The sequence below is a fragment of the Barbus barbus genome, assembly GCF_936440315.1.
Source record: "Barbus barbus genome assembly, chromosome: 4".
Taxonomy (NCBI): domain Eukaryota; kingdom Metazoa; phylum Chordata; class Actinopteri; order Cypriniformes; family Cyprinidae; genus Barbus; species Barbus barbus.
The window spans coordinates 32,286,556-32,309,000 of NC_136732.1; the positions used below are offsets into that span (position 1 = coordinate 32,286,556).

General features: G+C 38.6%; 1 protein-coding gene across 4 annotated transcripts; it reads right to left on the minus strand.

Moving 5' to 3' along the window:
• Positions 1-130: 130 nt before the first annotated feature.
• LOC306861955 (dnaJ homolog subfamily C member 7-like) lies at positions 131-18,298 on the minus strand (the record flags this gene model as incomplete). Of its 4 annotated transcripts, none has more annotated exons than XM_079404504.1 (14): positions 131-1,689; positions 3,444-3,506; positions 3,719-3,868; positions 4,037-4,183; positions 4,269-4,342; positions 4,413-4,504; positions 4,707-4,871; positions 6,502-6,655; positions 8,531-8,649; positions 8,727-8,801; positions 10,714-10,827; positions 11,134-11,258; positions 11,590-11,678; positions 18,147-18,298. In XM_079404504.1, 14 exons carry the CDS (start codon positions 18,296-18,298, stop codon positions 1,652-1,654), a joined length of 1,557 nt encoding a protein of 518 aa, XP_079260630.1. In that variant the 3' UTR covers positions 131-1,651. The 4 variants fall into 4 exon arrangements, with proteins under 4 accessions (XP_079260630.1, XP_079260631.1, XP_079260632.1 ...); XM_079404505.1 differs by having other exon boundaries at positions 3,435-3,506; positions 18,147-18,290; XM_079404506.1 differs by having other exon boundaries at positions 3,435-3,506; positions 11,134-11,295; positions 18,147-18,272.
• Positions 18,299-22,445: the final 4,147 nt, after the last annotated feature.

The following is a 22,445-nucleotide window of genomic DNA, read 5'->3' on the forward strand; positions in this document are numbered from 1 at the left end:
TCATATTTAATGCAGAAAACTTATTTTTTAAATATAACTATAGAGAAAGAATGTGAAAATGCCTATGGTGATGTAAAATAAAAATTATTATTAATAAAAAAAAAAAAAAGTATTAGAAGAGACAGAAGTTAAGAATTTGCTGAAGGGGAAAACAGAAAGAGGCTTACTTTATTTACATGGCTTTTTATAAACGGTCCATAGTCAAGACTGTTCCAGCGGAGTGAGCAAAGTCAGCATGGACATTGTCTTCTGAATACACTGAAGATCTTTCAAGATGAGCAATAGGAACGTATTGCAGACAAATGCTTAAACTGCACAGTTTCCTAACTGGGTACACGGTCAGGTCAAAGACAGCAAGAGAATGCTGGAGCACAACAAATCTTCAGCGAGCCAATGTCAAGAAACATTTAGGTAAAACGGTAAACATGGCTCACTGATCATGCCTGAAATTTACATAGACCCATATTATACACACGGTGGACTCGATGGTATCAAGCCCACAAATAACCAGATCAATAAGCTCCTCTGACATCCCTCCCTCCAGAGGCTCTTTAATTCAGAAGTTAATAAGAGTGCTGGCCAAACATGGTCTCTCCCTGGGTTTAACCTTTAAGAGTGTAGATCCTAGTGTATTGAAAGATCATCCATCCATCCATCCATCCAAAGCTCACATCCAGCGAATTTACAATAAATATACATATCAAAAAAGTGAGTGTATTTCAGTTAAAAAAAATTAAACAGTCAAACTATCAACACAAAGAAACACTTTACATTCCAGTAAAATGTACAATGCAGCAAATGGTTGAATGGCAACATTGACAAATGAATCTTAGAGAGGGACGTGGTCAACAGGTGCGTGAACTCGCTCTCTCTGAACCCCTGTATGCAGTAGTCGAACAATCCACTCGCTTGACGAAACCCAGAACCAGCGTTATTCTTACGTGAGATTTGGCATGAGGCGCTGCATTCACATAATAGTTTGCGGAGGGCTTTAAAATGGTTTGCAGTGTTGCATAAATATAATCTCTGTGCGAATTCTGACTCTGTACATGTTTAAACAATCTATACGGCACTAGCAGTGATGAATTCCTGTACTAACCCATGTTTTTTTTCTGGATTTGGACGATGTGGATCATTTTGCAGTCACTAATATGCTGGGAGAGGGGCTGTTTATAGGCAGACGGGACATGAGATTAAAGTATTTAGAGTGAGCCTGGGAGAAACAGCAGATTTGCCTGTAGCACCGTCTTATGTTCCCCCAAACATCAACTCAATTTGTAGTTGAATCTTTTGAAAACTGAATAAAGGGAAAATGACAATGAATTCAGGGTACATTCGATAGAGTGGATTAAAAAAAAGCAAAACAATAAAACTAAAGCTGGAATACAAGGATCAAAATGCACACCGATCAGAGAGAGAATTGTGCAATGCATCGTTTTTCTGGTACAGAATGGTCATGCCCCTGCCGTTGTTGTCTTTGTGCGTAAGCAGTAAAACAAGTCAATGGCACAGACGCAGGTCCACCTGTGGAGCCCGAAAGCCCGTTACACCAGAGTGTAGTACATGAGAGAGCAGGGATGGAGGGGAGTAGTCCGGTTCAGGGGAATTCAGAGGTTGTGAAACTACTGCATACATGCTGAAAGTTGCCAAGTTAGCCAAACTGGAAGAAGAAATTTCCAGGTCCAGATGCTGCAGGAAAAAAAAAAAAAAAAAAAAGACATGAAAAACATTGTGATACTAAAAAGAAAAGAATCAGAGTTGAATATAATATGAGAATATTATTGACACAAATGAGCTATGTCACAACAGATGTAGAGTGTATTTTTTAGTGCTGGGCAATGATTAAATCGCACCCAAAATAAAAGTTTGTGTACATAATGTGTGTGTGTATGCATGCATATATGTATATGTGTGTGTGTGTATGTATATGTATATGTATATGTATATATGTATATATATATATATATATATATATATATATATATATATATATATATATATATATATATATATATATATATATATATATATATATATATATATATATATATTTAAGAAAAGCATATATAATATAAATTACATAAATATATGAATGTTACTACATGTAAATATTTTCAAAATATATACTGTACATGTCTCTTTATATATACATAAATATACACAGTACACACACATTTTAATGTAAACTATTTTTTATTTTGGATGCGATTAATCGTTGCCCAGCACTAGTATTTACACATCTGATTAAAAGTTTGTGTTCAGTAAGATTATTTTGAAAGAAATTAATGCTTTTATTCAGCAAGGATGTATAAACTGATCAAAATTGGCAGTAAGGACATTGTTACAACAGATTTCTACTTTAAATAAATGGTGATATTTTAAACTTTATTTAAAAGAACTGCGAAAAGAATGGTTTCCACAAAAAATATTAAACAGCACAACTTTTCAACATTGATTATTAAAGATTGGTTAGCTCATATCACATTAAACTGTGCAAAACTGTTATATTTTATTCTCAAATTATTAAATGTTAACAACATCAGCATTGCGTGACTGAGTATAGTGTGTATTAGCGTGTAGATTTCAATTTCTGTACAGTCTAATAGCTAATTGTCATACCATTCGAATTTCAAATTTAGAAATTCTTTTAACCCAAAAAGCAAACTATGCTCCCTTCGAACTGGTTTTCTTTAAAATCTTGTGTAATCCCAGGCTATCAGTAATCAGAAGCATATTTAAATCTGGAATATAATTTAATTTCATTACTGGATTACAGTCCGGCATCAAAATGATACATTTAATTATTCTAGCTGCTGTGAGCAAAGGCTATAAACGATCCGTCACCTGCGGGATCCTCAAATGCGATAGCCTACTAGCCGGGATAACTTCTTTGTTTACCAGACGTGACATAACGATGCAGTGCCATGCTCAAATTTCCCACGAAAACCTACCCGTACCACTCAAATTAGAAAACATTATTATAAGATAACCGTTGTGAATCGGGCTAAAGTAAGGTGATAGTTTTGAACACTGGCTGGTTATGTACTTGCTCAAATATTGATTTCGGATCATTTTTAACAAAACAAAAAGTTACAGACTGCAGCTTTAAGCATCAAATCAGCACATTAGAAAGATTTCTGAAGGATCATGTGACACTGAAGACTGGATTTATGATGCTGAAAAATCAGCTGACATCACAGGAATGAATTGCATTTTAAAATATATTCGAATAGAAAACAGTTTTTAACTTATAATATTTCACAATATTAATGTTTTTACTGCATTTCTGATCAAGTAAATGATTCCTTGGTGAGCATTAAGAGAATGAAAAATCGTACCAACCCCAAACTTTTCAACAATACTGAAATTCAATGGTTTACAGTCTGAACATGTGATTAATAAATGTATGAGAAGTAAATAAAGGTTTGCCTTACATGAATTACCTTCAAAACTAAACCCACCCGGGCCACCAAAGAATGCTTTGAAGATGTTGTTGGCATCAAAGTCTGAAAGAGAGCACATAAAAAGAAGCAAAATCATTAGTCACCATACATAAATCATATATATATATATATATATTTATTTTTTTAAATGGAAGCTTCAGCTGAAAGACAGTACTACGTAATAAACGAAGCATTAATGAAATCCATGTTACAGAATAAAACGGTGTTGACAAAGAAAAATGAAAAGAGCCTGAATGTGTGAAGGAGACACAGACCCATGTTCATGTCGTCATCCTCCAGGTCGTGGCCGCTGTCATAGCGGGACTTCTTCTTGGGGTCAGAGAGCACAGTGAAGGCCTCGCCCACCTCCTTAAACTTCTTCTCTTCCTCTTTCTGCACTTCAGCACTCGCTCCGCTATGTCGGTCTGTGAAAGATACAAGAGAGACCGAAGAAGAAAACAAAAAAAAAAAAACACTTTAGGACTTTCTTACACACTGGTGGACCCTTTACTGCCTACAGAACAGACTTCTGGGGAATTTGCAGATATAGACTGTATAAGTAGAAAACACTGATTCTTCAATGAAATATGTACCTGGGTGGTGCATCAGGGCTCGTTTACGATAGGCCTTTTTGATTTCATCTTCAGTGGCATTTTTATCCACCCCAAGGACCTTGTAATAATCTTTCCTCTTGCTTTTCTTCAGCTCTAACTGAGCGTTCTTCAATAGGTTCTTATGTTCTGAAACACCACAGAAAAAAAAAAAAGATTTGGCACATCTTTAATGGAAATTAATCATTTTAACGCACACTGAAGATGAACACACCTTTAGTCTTTTCTGTTTGATAAACCTTCTCATAGTCTCTGACAGCCTCTTCATACTGCTCTGTGTCCATGTAGCTACATTGTAAAGCGAACAGGTTAAACAAATAAAGTTTCAAATGTTTACAGTGTAGAAACACAAACGTACCATTGAGCTCTTCTCAAATAAGCTTTAATATAGGTCTCATCCAGTTTAATAGCCTTTGTGCAGTCCTCAATGGCCTGCTCCAGTTTATTTAACTGAAGACACAGATAAGAGAGAGAAACATTATGTGTTAGTGCCAAACAATGACCAAAATGACACAGACACATGTGACCCAGCTTCAGAACAGGAAAAGGGTCTACTGTTTGGCCTTGTGGGGCTCTCCAATACTGATAATGCATTCAAACAAAATGTCTACAGAAGTACAACTCCAAAACAAGGAGTTTATCAAATGCAGACCTTGGATCCGACGGTGGCTCGGTTACAGTACAGCTTGGCATTAGTTTTGATGTTGTTTGGGTCGATAGTCAGGGCCTCTGAGTAGAGGCCATATGCCTCCTCAAAGCTGCCATCTTTAAATGCTTTGTTCCCTTCCTCTTTCTTCGCCTTTAGGGCTTTAGCATTCTATAACAGAGAAACAATTAGATACTTTACAGACACTGTATTAAAACTTAAAAGAACAGTTCAATTTGCTGAAAATTTACTCTGCTTCAGGCCATAAAAGATGTAGGCAAGTTTATTTCTTCACTGCAGCAGATTTGGAGAAGTTTAGCATTACATCACTTGCTCAGCAATGGATCATCTGCAGTGAATGGGTGCCGTCAAAACAAGAGTCCAAACAGCAGGAAAAAAACAAAAAAAAAAACATTACAATAATCCAAGTGACAAGTTATCCACAACACTCCTGTGCATCAATTAACATCGTGAAGCAAAAAGCTGCCTGTCTGTAATTCATAATTAAAACATTAACTTCAAACTAGGCGTGGGCAATATGACAAATCTTATATCACGATAACAATATATATCATGATAGTTATTTTTGCTTTTAATAAGGTTATGATATCAAAGTTTTTGATACCATAGAATTTATCATTCTTGTCATCTGTAACAATAATCACAGAAAAAATTATACAAGCCTAAAAAAGAAAAGAAAAAACAACTCCAGCAATTGGGTGAAAAATGACAAGAAATGCTACATACATTGTATAAATGAAATCAAATTAAATTTCTTCTTATTAAAGTATAAAAGAGATACAAGAGATTTAGTCTAGAGCAGTGAGAGATTTTTTCTCACTGTTGTTTGATTATCATGAATGACAGAAAGGAGGAATATGGCTGCTTCCCTTTTAAGACCGAACATCCAAATACAATATACTTTACACATGCGGTTTCTTTCTCAGCCGTTTACTTAAGACCTAAATGCCTGTTTTTAGGAGAATGCTTGCAAAGACTCATTTATTTATCATGTATTTAACCGTTCAAGGCCAATAAAACAGCAGAAACTCTGCAGGCTCTATGAGCATTTGCTCGCAAAGACTGCATTTTGAACTCACACACTAGGAGCAGCGTCTAGGTCAGCTTAAAATCACTTCTTTTTTAACCGCAACGCTTAAAAATGTGTGCAAATTATACATTTTCATGACCACGGCCACAGCACAGACCGGTTAAATGTGTCTACCGGTATAATCGCCCACCCCTACTTCAAACTGTTGTTTCTTGCTAAAATCTAGAGTCCTCTTTCCATAAAATTGCTTTCTCTGGTGAGTCCTCTCATCTGAATCAGGAGAGAAATATGCACAGATCAAACACCATTTACAAGCAAAAACAGTCCAAAATATTATGTCGACAGATTCTGATGTGAAAGAACAACAGGCGATGGACTTTTTCTTACTGGAGAAAACAATATGGATTATCAACTTATATTTTGGCCAGAAGCAACAGTTTAAAGTTAAAATGCCTTGATGGATGTGTTTCCTATGAACACACAGCTTACCACTTCACTGATAGACAGAAGTTACATCAATTACTGTGATGTTTTTATCAGCTGTTTGGACTCATTCTGACGGCACCCATTCACTACAGAGGATCCATTGGTGATCCATGTAATGATAAAATTCCCCAAATATGTTAGGACAGAAACACAAACTCATCTACATCTTGGACGGCCTGAGGGAGAGTACAATTTCAGCAAATTTTCAATTTTGGCTGAACAATAACCTTAATCTAAATACTTAATGCATTCAAACACACTTACTCTGCAGGCCAGACGGGCCTTTTCATGGTCTGGTGCCATGCGCAGCGCTTGAATGAAAAACTGCACAGCCTTATCAATGCAGTCTTCGTAATACAGACATAATCCCCGCACATACAAGGCATCGCCATTGGTGGAATCCATCCGCAATATGTCACTGAAGATGCAAAAAGCAAGAGTGAGATAGAAAATATTCATCAGTGGTCAACTGATATGGATTTTTCAATGGACGATGAAAACTATGTGGGCAATAGCAGATGTACAGTGCCCTCCAAAAGTATTGGAACAGTAAAGACAATATTGCTCGGTTGGCTGTGGAGTCAAGACATTTACAAATAGGATTAAAAGATGAATGAGACAAAACTACAGAATGTCACATTTTATTATTAGCCGTTTCAACACACAGATATATTACCAGCTAAAAAGTTCAGCACTTTTAGAGTTACATCCCCCTATCTGATGTGAGCATAAGTATTGGAACAGTTGCCTCACAGGTCTTTCTAAGTGATCGGCTGTGTCTGGTTGCATTAATTCTTCAGATATTAAAAGCAGGGGATGTGTCATATCGGTTATATCCATTACTTCTGCAATCGATGATGACACACACAAACCAGGATGAAGATGAGGGAGCTAACTTTGAGAGAAAAACAAGCAATTTGGATGCTAAAAGAAAAGAGGAAGTCAATTATAGCTATAGCAAAAATAAAGGGCATGGAGAAATCAAGAGTTTGGAAACCACTTGAGAGTTTGGACCGATGAGACAAAGATGAACCTTTATCTAAGTGATGGGAAAGCAAAAATGTGGAGAAAAAAAGGGAACTGCAATGATCCCAAGCATACAGCCTCATCTGTAAACAGGGTTCCTACTCTTTTTCAGAGTTAATTTTCCAGGACATTTCAAATTTCATACGATGGTAATAAAAGACATGGATCACATATTCATGGCCTAACTCCAGACTTTGTTCTAGAGCTACTAGCTCCTTTTCTTTCCTCATAGACACTTTCTCGATAGGCATTTGACTTTGACAGCAAGGTGAAGTCATGCTTTCTTTCTGCCCTGACTGAATAGTAAGAGAAAAAGATACTTTAAAAATTACACTAAAATCACCAGTAGGTGGCATCAAATAACAGTATTAATGAGTGAGTCACCAGAGTATTTCTTATTAAACGACTCATTCAAAATGCTTATTCATTTAAGAATGAAGCAAATCACGGTCTTTATGAATGGGTCATTGAATCGCTTTCTCAAATGATTCATTCGGCAACGAAACACTAAGTAGGCTGTTTTCATTCACATAAGAAATAAATAAACTACATGAAAGAGGAATGAGCTTGATCTTTGCGCGCTGTCTGAAACGCCTGTGTGTGTGTGTGTGGAACATACAGTGGAACGAAATGTCGTGCCTCGCAGGACCACGGTGCTACATAAATACAGACATACAACAATGATTAAAAACCACTATAAACCTATACACAACTAACCTACTGACAGAAGGTGTTAAAATAATAATAACTATAATTTTCAAGGACAATTTATGTTTTCTCTCATTTTCCATGCGTTTTCCAGGACTGGAAAATTGGTAATTAATTTTCCAGGATTTCCAGGATGCGTGGGAACCCTGGTAAAGCATGGTGAAGGTGTTGTCATGGCATGGGCATCTCTGGAACAGGCCCTCTCAACTTTACTGATGACTTAATGTATGATGACAGTAGCAGAATAAATTTGGAGCAAGGGTATAAAACCATCTTGCCTTTGTGCGCAAGGGATCTGCAACTAAATAATAGATTTTAATCTTTTATATCTGCCTTATGTTCAACTGTTCCAATACTTATGCTCACGTCAATGAGTGGGATGAACTCTAAAAGTGCTGTTCTTTTTATTTGGTAAAACATCTATGTGTTGAAACGGCTAATAATAAAATGTGACATTCTGTAGTTGTTACATTCATCTTTTAATCATATTTGCAAATTTGAATAACCATATATCGGTTAACCATTCTAAACATTTCCCTTAACACTATAGTGCTGTTACCTGGCGACAGATTGGGCCTCTGGGTAGCGTCCCAGCAGAGCCAGACACTCTGCTTTCAAAACCTTGAATCTGTGACATGCAGAAGCGGACTCTAATGCCCGATCCATACAGAAGACCACCTACAGAGAGACACACACTCATATTCATCTGTCCATCAGACTCTCAGCAGCTAGAAGAGTAATGCAATCACACTCACCATCCTGAAGTCTCGCTTCTCGAAGCTGATCTCAGCCAAGCGCTCAAACTCCAGGATGGACTCTGCGTTCTTCAGCTGCAAGAGACACAGGAGGTCAGAGGCCTTATGAATGACATGTGCCAAAAGTTCAGAGGCGATTATGGACGCCTGCAATGAGACTAGGGGTCGACCGATATGTGTTTTTCAGGGCCGATGCCGATACCGATTATTACAGACCAAGTAGACCGATAACCGATATATTGAACCGATATATATGCCTGGTGTAAAAATGAAAATGAATGCCAAAATTAAGAATAACAAGGGCTCTGACAAAAACGGCCTTCCCTAGTGTTGGTTGCACTTCTTACTCTTGTCTTCCCCCATGCATCCATCTACAATAAGGGTAATATATAAAGAGAGAGTTAAAAGTGGGGCCACTGTATGCTTCATGATTAAGCCTATGAATACTAAATACTACAGCTAAACAGCTTGGGGAAATGTAAGTATTTGGCTTCAATAATTTACATGTTAGAAATGTATGTGTAATAGCATAACCTCTCATAATTCTTCATTAATTATTTTCGGTTGACTAAATCATAACCTACAAGACGTGACTATTCAATTCATCATCTAATGCACATCAGTTGATTAATTTAAAAAGCGCAATGTATATAATAAGTGTAAATAATTTAATTGTCTTCATAGCTCCATTGTAGAAGTTGCGAAGAAGACCGCAACTATTTTTATGAAACTATAACACTAATAGCCTGTTATAGGCTCACTTGGTTCTATAGCCTATTGAAATGTCCCAATTTCCGTCATCCTAATCTTGGCCTATGTGACAGTAACTTAATCTTGGCCTATGTGACAGTATCTTAGTCTTGGCCTATGTGACAGTAATTTCCATTAGTTTTCATTTACAGAGCAGTGCAAATGAAGGCATAAAACATTAATTTCATTTATCTTTTAATCAAATGAGAGTTGAACTCCATTTTTTGGCAAACAAATGTGTTTACTATTAAAATTAAAACATGTAAGAAATAGCGTATTGTGTGATTGTTCTTTTAAACAAAAGTTGTAATAGTTGTAGTAGCATTAGTAAATAAACCGAACTTTTATTTTGACGGGTTGCCATGAGGACCTCTTAAGTTTCTGTAGCCTATTTATGATATGACGATCGTTTTACTCAAACGAAACAGTCAAATGCTCATGAAGTAACTCTAAGAGCAGTTCTGGGGATGATGTTCATGTATTTATGTCCTCATTTAGTGACACGGCAGATGCGGAATATACCGCGAGCGTCGCGCACTTCAGTGTGTATGTGTGTGTGTGTCTGTGTCAACCGCGCGTCTGTGCCTTTCACATATACAGAGACACGCCGAACATGCAGAATTCATATTTAAATAGTCTTTTTGCAGCTTAATGTTTACAGATAGTCCATATCATGAGTCGATTTAAGTGTACTGACCTACTTTTGATTAATTCATCCAAACTTTTACTAATTCCGTGACTCCGCGTTATACAGTAAATTCCATATGACTGGATTCCGCGATTCCCCCTGCGTTTCCCCCCCATCTCAGAAACCATAAATAGATAAAATTGAGGTTTTTACAACTTCAGTGTAGTGGATTGTAATTTATTGCAACTTGTGCAACGTCTGCTGCTGCCTTTGAGAGAGAACTGATGCGTGATGAAGCAGCACCAGTTAGCAAGCGCTTTCGGTGTGAGAGCGCCTTTAGTCTTCCACGTTGATTGGTCGGACTCCTGACTCTCAACAAATCAGATGCGCGGTGGGCGGAGACTGCTCGAGGCCACAGAGTGGTGAGTTCCGACAGGCTGCATCAGAGCCAAATAGCGCGTTTCAAAATTAAATAATTTTATCGGCACATCGGTTTTGAAAATGACCGATGCCGATTATCATAAAAATGCTTAATATCGGTGCCAATAATCGGCCAGGTCGATAATCGGTCGACCCCTAAATGAGACGTAACGGTGTAGTCAATGTTACCTCCTGCTGTGCCTGACTGCTGTCTGTTTCCAGCTCTAGAACCTTCTGGAAGCAGCGGCTGGCAGCCATAGCATTGCCGAGTAGCAGGTGGCACTTGCCCTCACGCATGTGACCCTGTGGAACAGAACGATAATGATTAGTGACGTACAATTAAAAACAGAATGCTGACTATTACATTTATGCCAACACCACAGAAATTTGCATGTCAAATATGATACAATAGGCTCGTTTAAATATTTGTTAAACATACTTAATTTAATTATTAGCTTTTTATCAACTCACAAACACCCTGCAGTTCCCTCATGAACCAGTTTGGGATACCCTGAGCTAAAGAAAAGCACCAACTGGAACCTCTCTCGAGATTTTTCAAAAAAAAAAAAAAAAGTCATCCTAAATGCTCATAACGTCAAAAGGGTTCACCTTCATGAAAGTGTCATCTAGCCGCACAGCCTGCTGGGAGTCCTCCAGTGCATCTCTGTAGCGACTCAGCATCATCAATGTGGCTGCACGGTTGCCATAGTAACTGGCATTTTTTGGGCACAAGTCTGTTAAAAGGCCACAAACAAGAGATGTAGATAGACACTTCAGTAAACAAAGGGGAGAAAAAAAAAAAAAAAAAGTGGTTATTTTTGTTAAAACCGGAATGGAAAAGGTGGTTGCTATGACAAAATCTATTCTGGAAATTATGTTACAGGATTCAAGACAGACATATAGAGACAAGAGAAACCGTGTGCTCATGAGTGAACATTGAGTCTAATGTGAGGGCAGTATGTGAGTCTGAAGTGTGTAGGAACAACCCAATGCAAAAGATACCTCCAGAAATCTAGGCAGACAGATGAACCACATACCGCAAAGTACACTTTTAAGGGTCCTTACCGATGGCCTTGGTGTAGAAGTTGAAAGCTTCAGCATAGTCCTTCTTGACATAGTATGCATTTCCCTGCTCTTTGAAGCCTTCCGCTTCTCTGCGGATTGAGACACAAACAAAAATGATAACTTTGCCTCCAGAAACAGAAGATCAGAACAGCCGTTAGAAAACTTAAGATTTAGCCACTCCAAAACTGAACATCCTCTTTGTGCTTTGGGATATAGATATGCCACAAATCCTCACAAAAACCAGATGATCTAGATCAGAAAATACCGCTGGCATATGCATATCACATTTCGAAGAGGTGCGCCCTCTAAAGAATTATCAGGACTCAAGCTCCAGAATACCTGCCAACACCAGCCAACACCAGTGTAATAAATACTCCAAAACACAATATTAATAGAGGTAGAAGCCCATCAAAGTCAATGAAACTATGTTTATTTACCAAATACATCGTGTTCTGAACTATAGGTGTCTGGGGGGGGGTCCAAAGTAAGATTAGGCTGCTAAACAGACACTTCACTACCAGTGGTGTCTGTTTTACATAAGTCAAACAGCACACAGATGTATAGCATCAGGTGGGATGGAGCGCTTTCTGGGAAACAATGCAGGGCAGTAAACGCTCAAAGACGACTAGAGAACGAGTGTCACATTACCAGCTTTAACTTTATCCATTTATTAGTTAAACAAAGCCAGGAACACACCAAGGCGACAAAAGCACACTGCGGGGTTGGCTCACGTTGGCAGCGTCTGGGTCCAAAGTTTCCCTGACACACCAAGCAGACACCCGACGGCCAAGTAGCACATCCGTTCTGCACCTTTCTCGTGCACTGGTTCGCCAGCTGAACAGCCAATCAGAATGATCAGATGGCCCGACTGACCGACGAGCTAAGACACCGATTCAACATGTCGAATCGGCCGAAAAAAAAAAAAAAAACTTCAGCCGACGGTGCGGAACACACTGAGAAAAGAGGACCGCCCGTCAGCTTGGTGTGTACCGGGCTTAAGAGTGGAGCAAAAGAAAACAGTTCTGCAACAGTGATTAGCCATCTGTAGAGATGGTTAACTTTAGTCCTCTGAGGATTCAGAGAACAGCGGAACTGTGGGTACATCTCTACATATTTTATGACTTTTTTTTTTTTAAATGAAACTTTTTTTGGGAGAAAAAGTGGCTTTTTTCTATTCGACAACAATTTCTAAAGCTACAAAACAAAAACAAAAAGCAAAGCAAAGCAAAAAGTAAAACAAAATGAAAACCCTATTATTATTTTGAGCAATTATGAGTTCACATTGTAACACCAGAAAAACGTAAAAATAAAATAAAAAAAAAGTTAATGTCTTTCAAATTTTGAGTTATCAATTGCGAGGAAAAGGCCAAATAGTAAGCTAAAAAAAGTTGCAAATACCCTTCAATAAGGCACAGAGGTGGCAGGCTGTTGAGAACATTAAAGTAACAAAGAAATGGAAGAAGTGACAGACCTTTTCTTCCATACTGTGACATACCTCAGATAAATTACAGAGAAAAATAAATAAATAAAAAAGTAGTAGGGCAGGGACTTCAAACTATTGGTTTTTGATTAGATTTTGAGATCTGGGATCACTCAAAAATGGAGTCAGATCTGAGTTACCCCTTTTCCACCAAGGCCGTTCCAGTGCTGGTTCAGAGCCAGAGCCTAGCTTCAAACCAGTTCTTTGTCTTTCGACACCCAACGCACCAGCTCCGAACCAGGAAAAGCGGTTCGTAAGTACCACCAAAACATTGCTGGGCTAGAAGGAAGAACCACTTGCGTCAGGGTGGGATTACCGAGACCAACAAGACAGAAACTTTGGACCGCCATATTTGAAATAGCAGCTAAACACGAACACGCTGGATTTGCCGTGTTTGGTTGTTGATGTAGGTTCACAAAACCGTGAACATCAATAGCAACACAACGTTCGCCATAATGTTGATAGTTTGTTTAGGCTTGTTCGGGATGGATCGGCACTGCGCAGACCCTTCAGTGAGAGGCATCAGGGTGCTGCGGGAACGACTGGAAAGCAGACGGCTCTTTACGCTTTTAGATCGGTCTTGCAGTGCTTTGGTGTTGTGTGCCGATCACTCGATCGGTCTGCGTGGTGCCGATGCACCTCGAACAAGTCTAGTGAAACGAAACATGAAAATTATTCAGTGACGTAAGACCTGGCTCTGTATTGGCTCTCTAGCCTGACTCTGAACTAGCACCTGGTTCCTGCTGATGGAAAGGGGGTATGTGTGAGCTTGCAGTTGATCGTGACCGGGATTTAAGCAGACTAAATGATTGAAATAGTCCAACATACATGACCAGAAAGAAGTGTCGATTGAGTTATGACAATTTTATTTTTACGTTTTTCTAGCCTTATTCAGACTAACATTCATATGTTGATTGAAATCCTATTCAAATTGTTTTTAGGGAAACCTGTTTTGTTTGAGTGCTCTGATCAGATTTTGTGTAGCTTTCTCATGCCATGTAAAATGTAAACAAGTCAGATGTTGTTTGTATAAAGAAAACATGCTGAATGACTTTGTAGAAACAAGGTTGTGTTGTTGCGACGCATGAGTCGAGCAGAAAATGACAATATACAGCTGGTATTCAGCTTCCTGTGTTTCTGCTGCTGCCTCATAAAATTCAGTGCAATGGCAACATGTTGTAAGACAACAACATTGCTGCACAGAAAACAATGCTGTAAAAAACAAGAGAGCGCCATAAGACACACAAACCAAATCTGAATGGTTACAATACTCAATGTGAACATCAAACATTTAGACCAGATACCAATCGAATACACAAATAATCAAGTTTGGGCTGACAGGGTGAACAACTTTTGATTACAGATTACAAAGTCATTCTTTTTTTAATGAACAATAAGAACCACTTGCATTAAGAAAACTTTTTTTTTTTATTTTCATTTCACTCTGACGTCAAGAGCCTTTCAACCCATTTACAACCCTGATTTCCTTTATTATCTTCACCCCGGTTTCATGTCAAGCTGACCAAAAGCCCAATGACTTCTAAGACACATTGACAAGCAATAAACTAAACTCACATCCTGTCACAAATGCAAAGCAAGTCAGCATGCTATCTACTTCATCAAAAGCTGCTTGCATATCACACAGATGAAATATTAGTCAATTACACCTTTATCTCTGGAATATTCTCGAGAGGGTTTTTCACACCAGTCAACGGCTGAGCCTAATTAATCGCACACCAATGTTCAACCTCACTCTCTCCTCAGACAGAGAGCAGCTGTAGTGAAGTGTTTGTCCTGTGCCACCTGTGTGGTCATGTAAATATTGTGCTTTATTCAGACGTCACCGTTCACACCCTCCAGTTAATCTGGAAACCAAAAGCAGACTGGTGCTTTCTGAGAGAGAGAGAATGACGTAATGATGTGAATCATTGGTAGAGCAGGTACATGAGCGGACAATACTTCAGATCACATGCACAATTAAGTCATGAAGCATAGTAGTTGTATCCTATAAAGTGTATTAGCGCCCACCCACTTTCTCAAGAGCTTTTTTTCTGGAAGTGTTTTTCCCATTCATTTTTCTTACCTCGGTTTAAGATTTTAAGCCATTAACCAAACCAGCCAACAGTCGCCATTTTGCTGTAGAGAGGCGGAGGAAGACGCGAGGCACGCGAGCCTTTCATACCGCCTTCCGCAGCCCTGCGCAATATGCCCATATTAAGTCAACGGATGCGAGAAACAATACTGTCACGTGAGACAATTTTCAGAAATAAAAGTGCCCTTAAGTATAAATCAAAGCTTTTTGTCTAGTTAGTTAAAACGAACGGTTCCAGTAGTTTTTCAAACACTGGCCTTCACTCGGTACATTGTTTTCAAGAGACTACACAATAAAAATAAAAAGCCAATTGTGACTTTTTATCGTACAATTCTAACTTTTTTTTCCCTCAATTGCGTGATATAAACTCGCGACTGCGAGAAAAAAGCCAGAAATGTGGGAATTGTTGGTTGTGTTTGTTTTAGTACAGTAACTGATTGATTTTAAGATTTTAAGCCATTAACCAAACCAACCAACAATGAGGTGAATTACAACAATACAAACATTCACTTGAAGCAAAACAACTGAAAAAAAAAAAAAAGTACAAGACTGTGTACTTCGTTCTATTGAGGGAAAGAACTACAATCCCATGAAACATTGCAATTAAAATAAACAAAAAATGATGGAGAACACACAATAATATACGCATTAGGGCTGGGCGATATATCGCATGTTACTATCATTGGTTGGGCGGCAACCAATCGGAACATAGAAGTCCTCTGCTTGAGAGGGTTCCAGAGAACGCAGTTCTGTAAACTTTGGTTCCGACCACATTAGTTCCCAAGCATTTTCACACTAGAATGCTTGTTTTTCAGCGGAAACACAATTCATTTGCTCATAACAACAACGATTTGACCAATTGCATTTAGGCTACACTTCAACCAGGACAGTTTGGAATGTAGGCTGTGCATAAATTAATGTTAATTAAAGACCTAGACTAGTAAACGTCTCCTATAAACTACATGTTGAAATTAAACATGAACAAAAACACCACACAAATGGCTTTTATTGGTTTAATTCGTTTGCAAATATGTAACTAAGTTCTTCCCATCGATCAATTTCTTACTTTCACAATTAAAATATTTCACGAGGTTAACTTATATGCTACTTGTGGTCATTCTACACAAGATCAACCTGCTTGTTTCCTTTGCGGCGCCTTTAAATACAAGACCAAGCGTTCGATCGTCAGAGCGCCAACGAATCTTTCTACAGCGTCATTGGCAGGGCGGCCAGAGCCACTTTTGACGCTCTTGCTGGCGGCAGTGTGAACACACAGTAACTCAATCTATTAAAACAACAGCAGACAAATTATGTGACCCTGGACCACAAAACCAGTCATAAGGGTCCATTTTTAGGGCCCCGAGGTGAGCACCGATGGTGTGAGGACCCTATTGGAATTGCTCTGTTTATTATTCGAAATTGAGATTTATACATAATCTGAAAGCTGAATAAATAAGCGTTCAATTGATGTATAGTTTGTTAGGATAGGTCAATATTTGGTTGAGATACAACCATTTCAACTATTTTTGTTTATATAAAAATTGAGAAAGTTGTCAAAATGAAGTTCTTAGCAATGCATATTACCAATCAAAAATTTAATTTTAATATATTTACAGTAGGAAATTTATCTTCATAGAACATGATCTTTACTTAATTTCCTAATGACTTTTGGCATAAAAAAAAAATCGATCATTTTGACCCACACAATGTATTATTGGCTATTGCTACAAATATACCTGAGCTACTTAAGACTGGTTTTGTGCTCCAGGGTCACAATATAATGTTCAAGCCCAGCACTTGAGAGTTCACCAGGAACATCAGGTCTGTACTGTATATCATTGCAGTAGTGTGTGACTCCGACAGATAATACTCCAACTACACTTCACATGAGGAAAGTTATGTCAGACACGAGGTTAAGTTAACGTCTCGCGCGTCTAGTTACAGTTTGGTATCCAATCGTTTCAAGTCAAGGTGCAAGTTCACGTCATGCCTCCGTCCGCCCAGAGACTTCAAACAGAAAGTTCCAGAAGTGAGCTGCTAGTCCATATGACTAGTAGCTATCTATATAACACTCCTGGGTTCAAATTCACGTCTTGACTTGAATGACTCTAAACACTGAATAATATAATCGAAACTCCATATGCATTTAAAGCGACAGTACACCGAAAATTAAAATTCGGTCATCGAAGCAGATGTCAGTCAGCCTCAAATGTTAGCGTTAGTGTCAACCTCATTCCCCATTCACTCTCTTTACACGTCCTTTTGACATATAATAAAACAGAGCTCTGACTGAGGTCGTCATTCTCCTTAACGTGACCTAAATCAGTAATTCAACCGAGTAAACGATGTCAGAATATACATATGTTGTAGGGAAACTGTCCCTTTAAGAGACGCATTTTAAAAAGCTGCGAATCTGTTCGTGCTCCTATACTCGGACAAAACGCATGTGTCAAAAGTAGTGGCCTGCAAATATAGGAGGCCAGCAGGGACAGAACGTCATTTCCTCTATACGCATGTGCGTGTTTTTACCTACTAAGGGTCTCACTAAACAACTATTAATGTTTGACATATTTAAGGCAACAATGCGTTACTGATGAACAGCTGGATGTTTCTGCTGTTGTCTTTGGGTTTAAGTGCTCTTAAGAGCAATTATGTCACGCTGCCTTCAACCTAATTCTCACCCTAAAACTGTGTCACGGAGTACAGCACATCTGTCGTAATCACACCCTTGATCATCGCTTTAAAAGCTCAACGCTCATCTAAAAGATGAAGAACAACAGCAGGCTAAACGCAAGGCACCCCAGCACTAAAAGCAGCTGGCTGGCACACTAGGCCATAGACACCCCTTGATTTTCAAGTTATGCGGCAGTCGCGATCTCAGGGTCTTTACACAAGAGTGAGCCCGATCACGGCTTCCCTAAAACACAGATACCTCACAAACGGACCGGCCGGCTTCTGATTAAAGTGCTCGCTTTTATCAGGTACCTCTCTAACTCCTCGTCGCTGGTCAAGTCCATCTCTTGATCCGCGGACGAGTCGTAGTCAACAGTCGCCATTTTGCTGTAGAGAGGCGGAGGAAGACGCGAGGCACGCGAGCCTTTCATACCGCCTTCCGCAGCCCTGCGCAATATGCCCATATTAGGTCAACGGATGCGAGAAACAATACTGTCACGTGAGACAATTTTCAGAAATAAAAGTGCACTTAAGTATAAATCAAAGCTTTTTGTCTAGTTAGTTAAAACGAACGGTTCCAGTAGTTTTTCAAACACTGGCCTTCACTCGGTACATTGTTTTCAAGAGACTACACATATATATCTACGCAAGCCCATTTCCGCCACTGAAAAATAAAAATAAAAAGCCAATTGCGACTTTTTATCGTACAATTCTAACTTGTTTCCCCTCAATTGCGTGATATAAACTCGCAACTGCGAGAAAAAAGCCAGAAATGTGGGAATTGTTGGTTGTGTTTGTTTTAGTACAGTAACTGATTGATTCAATGTATTTGATAGTTAAAAAAAAAACTACAAATTCAGGGTTTCGTCAACTCCGTCAGATCTGTCACCTCTGTCCGATTAATATTTTGATAATATTTCATTATGATATTTATATTTGCTGTGGAATTGTTGGTCACATGTGAAAGTCTAATCTATCTGCTAACATGAGAATGTGTTTTGAAATGTTAAAAACATCTTGAATGCTGTTAAAGATAATGTTGAATTTATATTACACAGTCCAAGGTAAAAAGCGCATTTTGTTAAAAAAAAGAGAAAAGTTGGGAGGTTGCATCAAAGCTTAGCTCAGTAGCTGAGTAGGCCTATATAAGATACTGTGATGGAAATATTTGATGTAATGGCCTCAGAAGGAGTCAAAAGGGTATGTTCAACATAGAAGGTTCAGAAAACTGCGGACTAAGGATGCTCAGATCAAAGGCCGTGTCTCTATGATTAAATAATCTGTACTTACCCCAAAAGTGCTTAAAACAGTAGAACAGTCATTTGGCAAACCGATGACCAGATCAGTATAACCAATTACAGTGAAGAAGACTTGAGTGATATTGATTTTTACTCAGCTACAAGGTATAAATGAAGAGTTCGAAAGCCTCTAAGTGCTACCTGAAATTTTTATCAGGCTCCTATGTTTAGGTTCAGTAAATGTAACACCGGGAAAACTGTAGGAGGCCCATTCAAACTAGTGCAGATTCAGCTACATAAGGAGCTTAAAATATCATCTTGTTGTGATGTTGGGTGCCAGAATCGATGTTGTAGATGCTCCAATTTGAAATTTTAAGGCATACCTGATGCCACTGCCAGACAAAAAAAACGATGACAGCTGTGGTTAAACAAGATAAAATGAGCGGACTGGACAGAAACGATCATCAAAAATGCCTGCGTTTGCAATGCACTCTTTTTATCAGAAATATCAGAATAAATAAAGTATTGTCTTTTGTTGTTATGAGCGCGTCTAAAGATTTCTTATGCATCACTATGTCGTGTATGAAATAATGTCTGAGTGCATGTGTGTAAAACAACAAAATTACGAAATATATGCTTAATCATATGTAATTGTATATACATTGTTTGTACAAAATAGTTGCCTGCTGAAATCAAAATACACATCTTCACGACTAGATATACACTGTGAGTTTGTCTTTACTATACACATTAGATGTGAGTCACTCAACTAGAGGGAATCCTGTCAGATCATCCATCCTTTGAGTTAAAGCGTGTGCGGGTCGGCCAATCTGGTTTCGTCTGTTAAAGTTAACCTTTTCAAATAACAATCACGGTCCTGGACAGTGCATCTATACCTTACATAATATGTAGGTAAAATCTGAGTTTCTCCAGTTAGTTTAAAAAAACAAGCTAACAAACTTCATAGCGTTAAATAGCATTTTAGAAGAACATTTCAGATGGCACTTAGAGGCTTCTGCATCTGAACTCTTCAAATATACATGTACTTACTTAGTGATGCAGGTGAAATCTACAACCTCACCCCAGGATGTTGTTCTTTCTGATATCATTAAAGGTTATTTTGATATAATTGGTTCTAGCATCCAAACAATTAGTCAGTCGTGACGTATTGTCAAGTATGGTGACCCATACTCGAAAGCGGTGCTCTGCGTTTAACCCATCCAAGTGCACACACACACAGCAGTGAGTAGTGAACAAATGTGCACACACACACACACACACACACACACACACACACACACACACACACACACACACACACACACACACACACACACACACACACACACACACACACACACACACACACCCGGAGCAGTGGGCAGCCATGCCCGGGGAGCAGTTGGGGGCTCGGTGCCTTGCTCAAGGCACCTCAGTCGTGGTATTGAGGGTGGAGAGAGCGCTGTACATTCACTCCCCCCACTTACAATCCCTGCCGGCCGGGGACTCGAACCCGCAACCTTTCGATTACGAGTCCGACTCTCTAACCATTAGGCCACGACTTCCCCACATCAAGGATAAGTAGGATTATCAATTCCTACTTAGTCTCTGGCACTGTTCCTGCATTTTTAAAGCATGCAGTTGTCCACCCACTGCTTAAAAAGCCCAATGCTGATGTAAAATGTTTGAATAATTATCGTCCTATCTCAAAATTGCCTTTTCTTTCAAAAGTTATGGAAAAAGTTGTCCAATCACAGTTACTTCCGTTTTTAAATTCGACTCTGGTATTTGAACCATTTCAATCAGGTTTTGCAACCTATCATAGCACTGAAACGACTTTGCTAAAAGTGATGAATGATTTACTACTTGTGGATGACTCTGGTGAAAATGCAGTTTTGATTTTATTGGATTTAAGTGCCGCTTTTGACACAGTTGATCACAGCATCCTTTTGTCACGCCTTGAACATTGGGTATTAAGGATACAGTATTATCGTGGTTTAATCCAGGACACTTTCAGTGGCTATCGGCCAGTTTTCCTCATCATCAGTTTCTCTCCCTTGTGGGGTTCCTCAAGGGTCCATTCTGGGGCCCTTACTTTTTTTTTCTGTACATGCTTCCGCTTGGTAATATAATTAGGAAATATAAAATATTTTTTCATTTCTACACTGATGATTCTCAGTTATACGTTCCATTAAAATCTAGACATTCTCTGCAGCCTCTTATGGACTGTCTGAAGGACATTAAAATTTGGATGGCGAATGATTTCCTCCAGCTAAATAATGAAAAAACCGAGGTGATTATTTTTGGTCCCTCTAAAACCAGAAACTCTATAGTTAGTAACTTAGACAGTCTCACTCCATATGTTACGTCACATGCAAAAAATGTAGGTGCTATTTTTGACTCTGAGCTTTGCCTTGAAAAGCAAATTAGCTCAGTTGTTAAAAACAGCTATTATCAATTGTGAATCATTTCTAGACTTAAATCAACACTTTCCTTTTAAGGCTTGGAAAAAGTTATTCATGCATTTATCACATCACGATTAGACTACTGTAATTCCTTATACCTAGGTCTTCCCCAATCTTTACTGGCTCGTTTGCAGATGGTCCAGAATGCAGCGGCCAGATTGTTAACAGATGCAAAAAAAGTGATCATATCACTCCAATTTTAGCGTCGCTCCACTGGCTTCCTGTCTCTTTTTGAATTTTTGTTGATTGTTTTTAAGGCACTTAATGGACAAGCCCCATTATACATTTCTGATCTTAACTTATTTAATTAATCTCGTTTAAGTCCCTCAGATCTGCTAATAAAGCTCTTTTATATGTCCCACGGTCACGACTTAAGTTTAAATATGCCTTTGCAGTAGCTGCGCCATATGGCTATGGAATCAGTTGCCATCTGACATTAAGAGTGCTCCGTCTATTTCGGTTTTTAAGTCGAGACTTAAAACGCATTTTTATCCTATGGCCTTTCCTGAATTTTAATTTATGGATTATGGATTAGTATTGTTATCTTGGATTTTTTTTAATACTTTACTGTATTTTATGATTGTTTTGTACAGCACTTTGGTCAGTGTGAGCTGAATTTAAATGTGCTCTATAAATAAAATTTACTTACTTACTTACTATGTATCTTTCTGTTCAGGGAGTCTCTCTTGGCTGTTGTGACCAGTGAGCTCCCGGCCGTGAATAAACTTTCATTCCTGCAAAGAGCAAGTTAAAAGTGGTGTCTGGTATATGTGAGTAACAGCTGAGGAATAGAAGTATTAAAGATTCTACGCTCAAAAGACCACCGCAAAAACAGTGCTAGTGTTGGAAGACTATAGAGCCGTCCTCGGGCTGAGGTAACAGCATATACTGAGAAGGGTGGGGAGAGT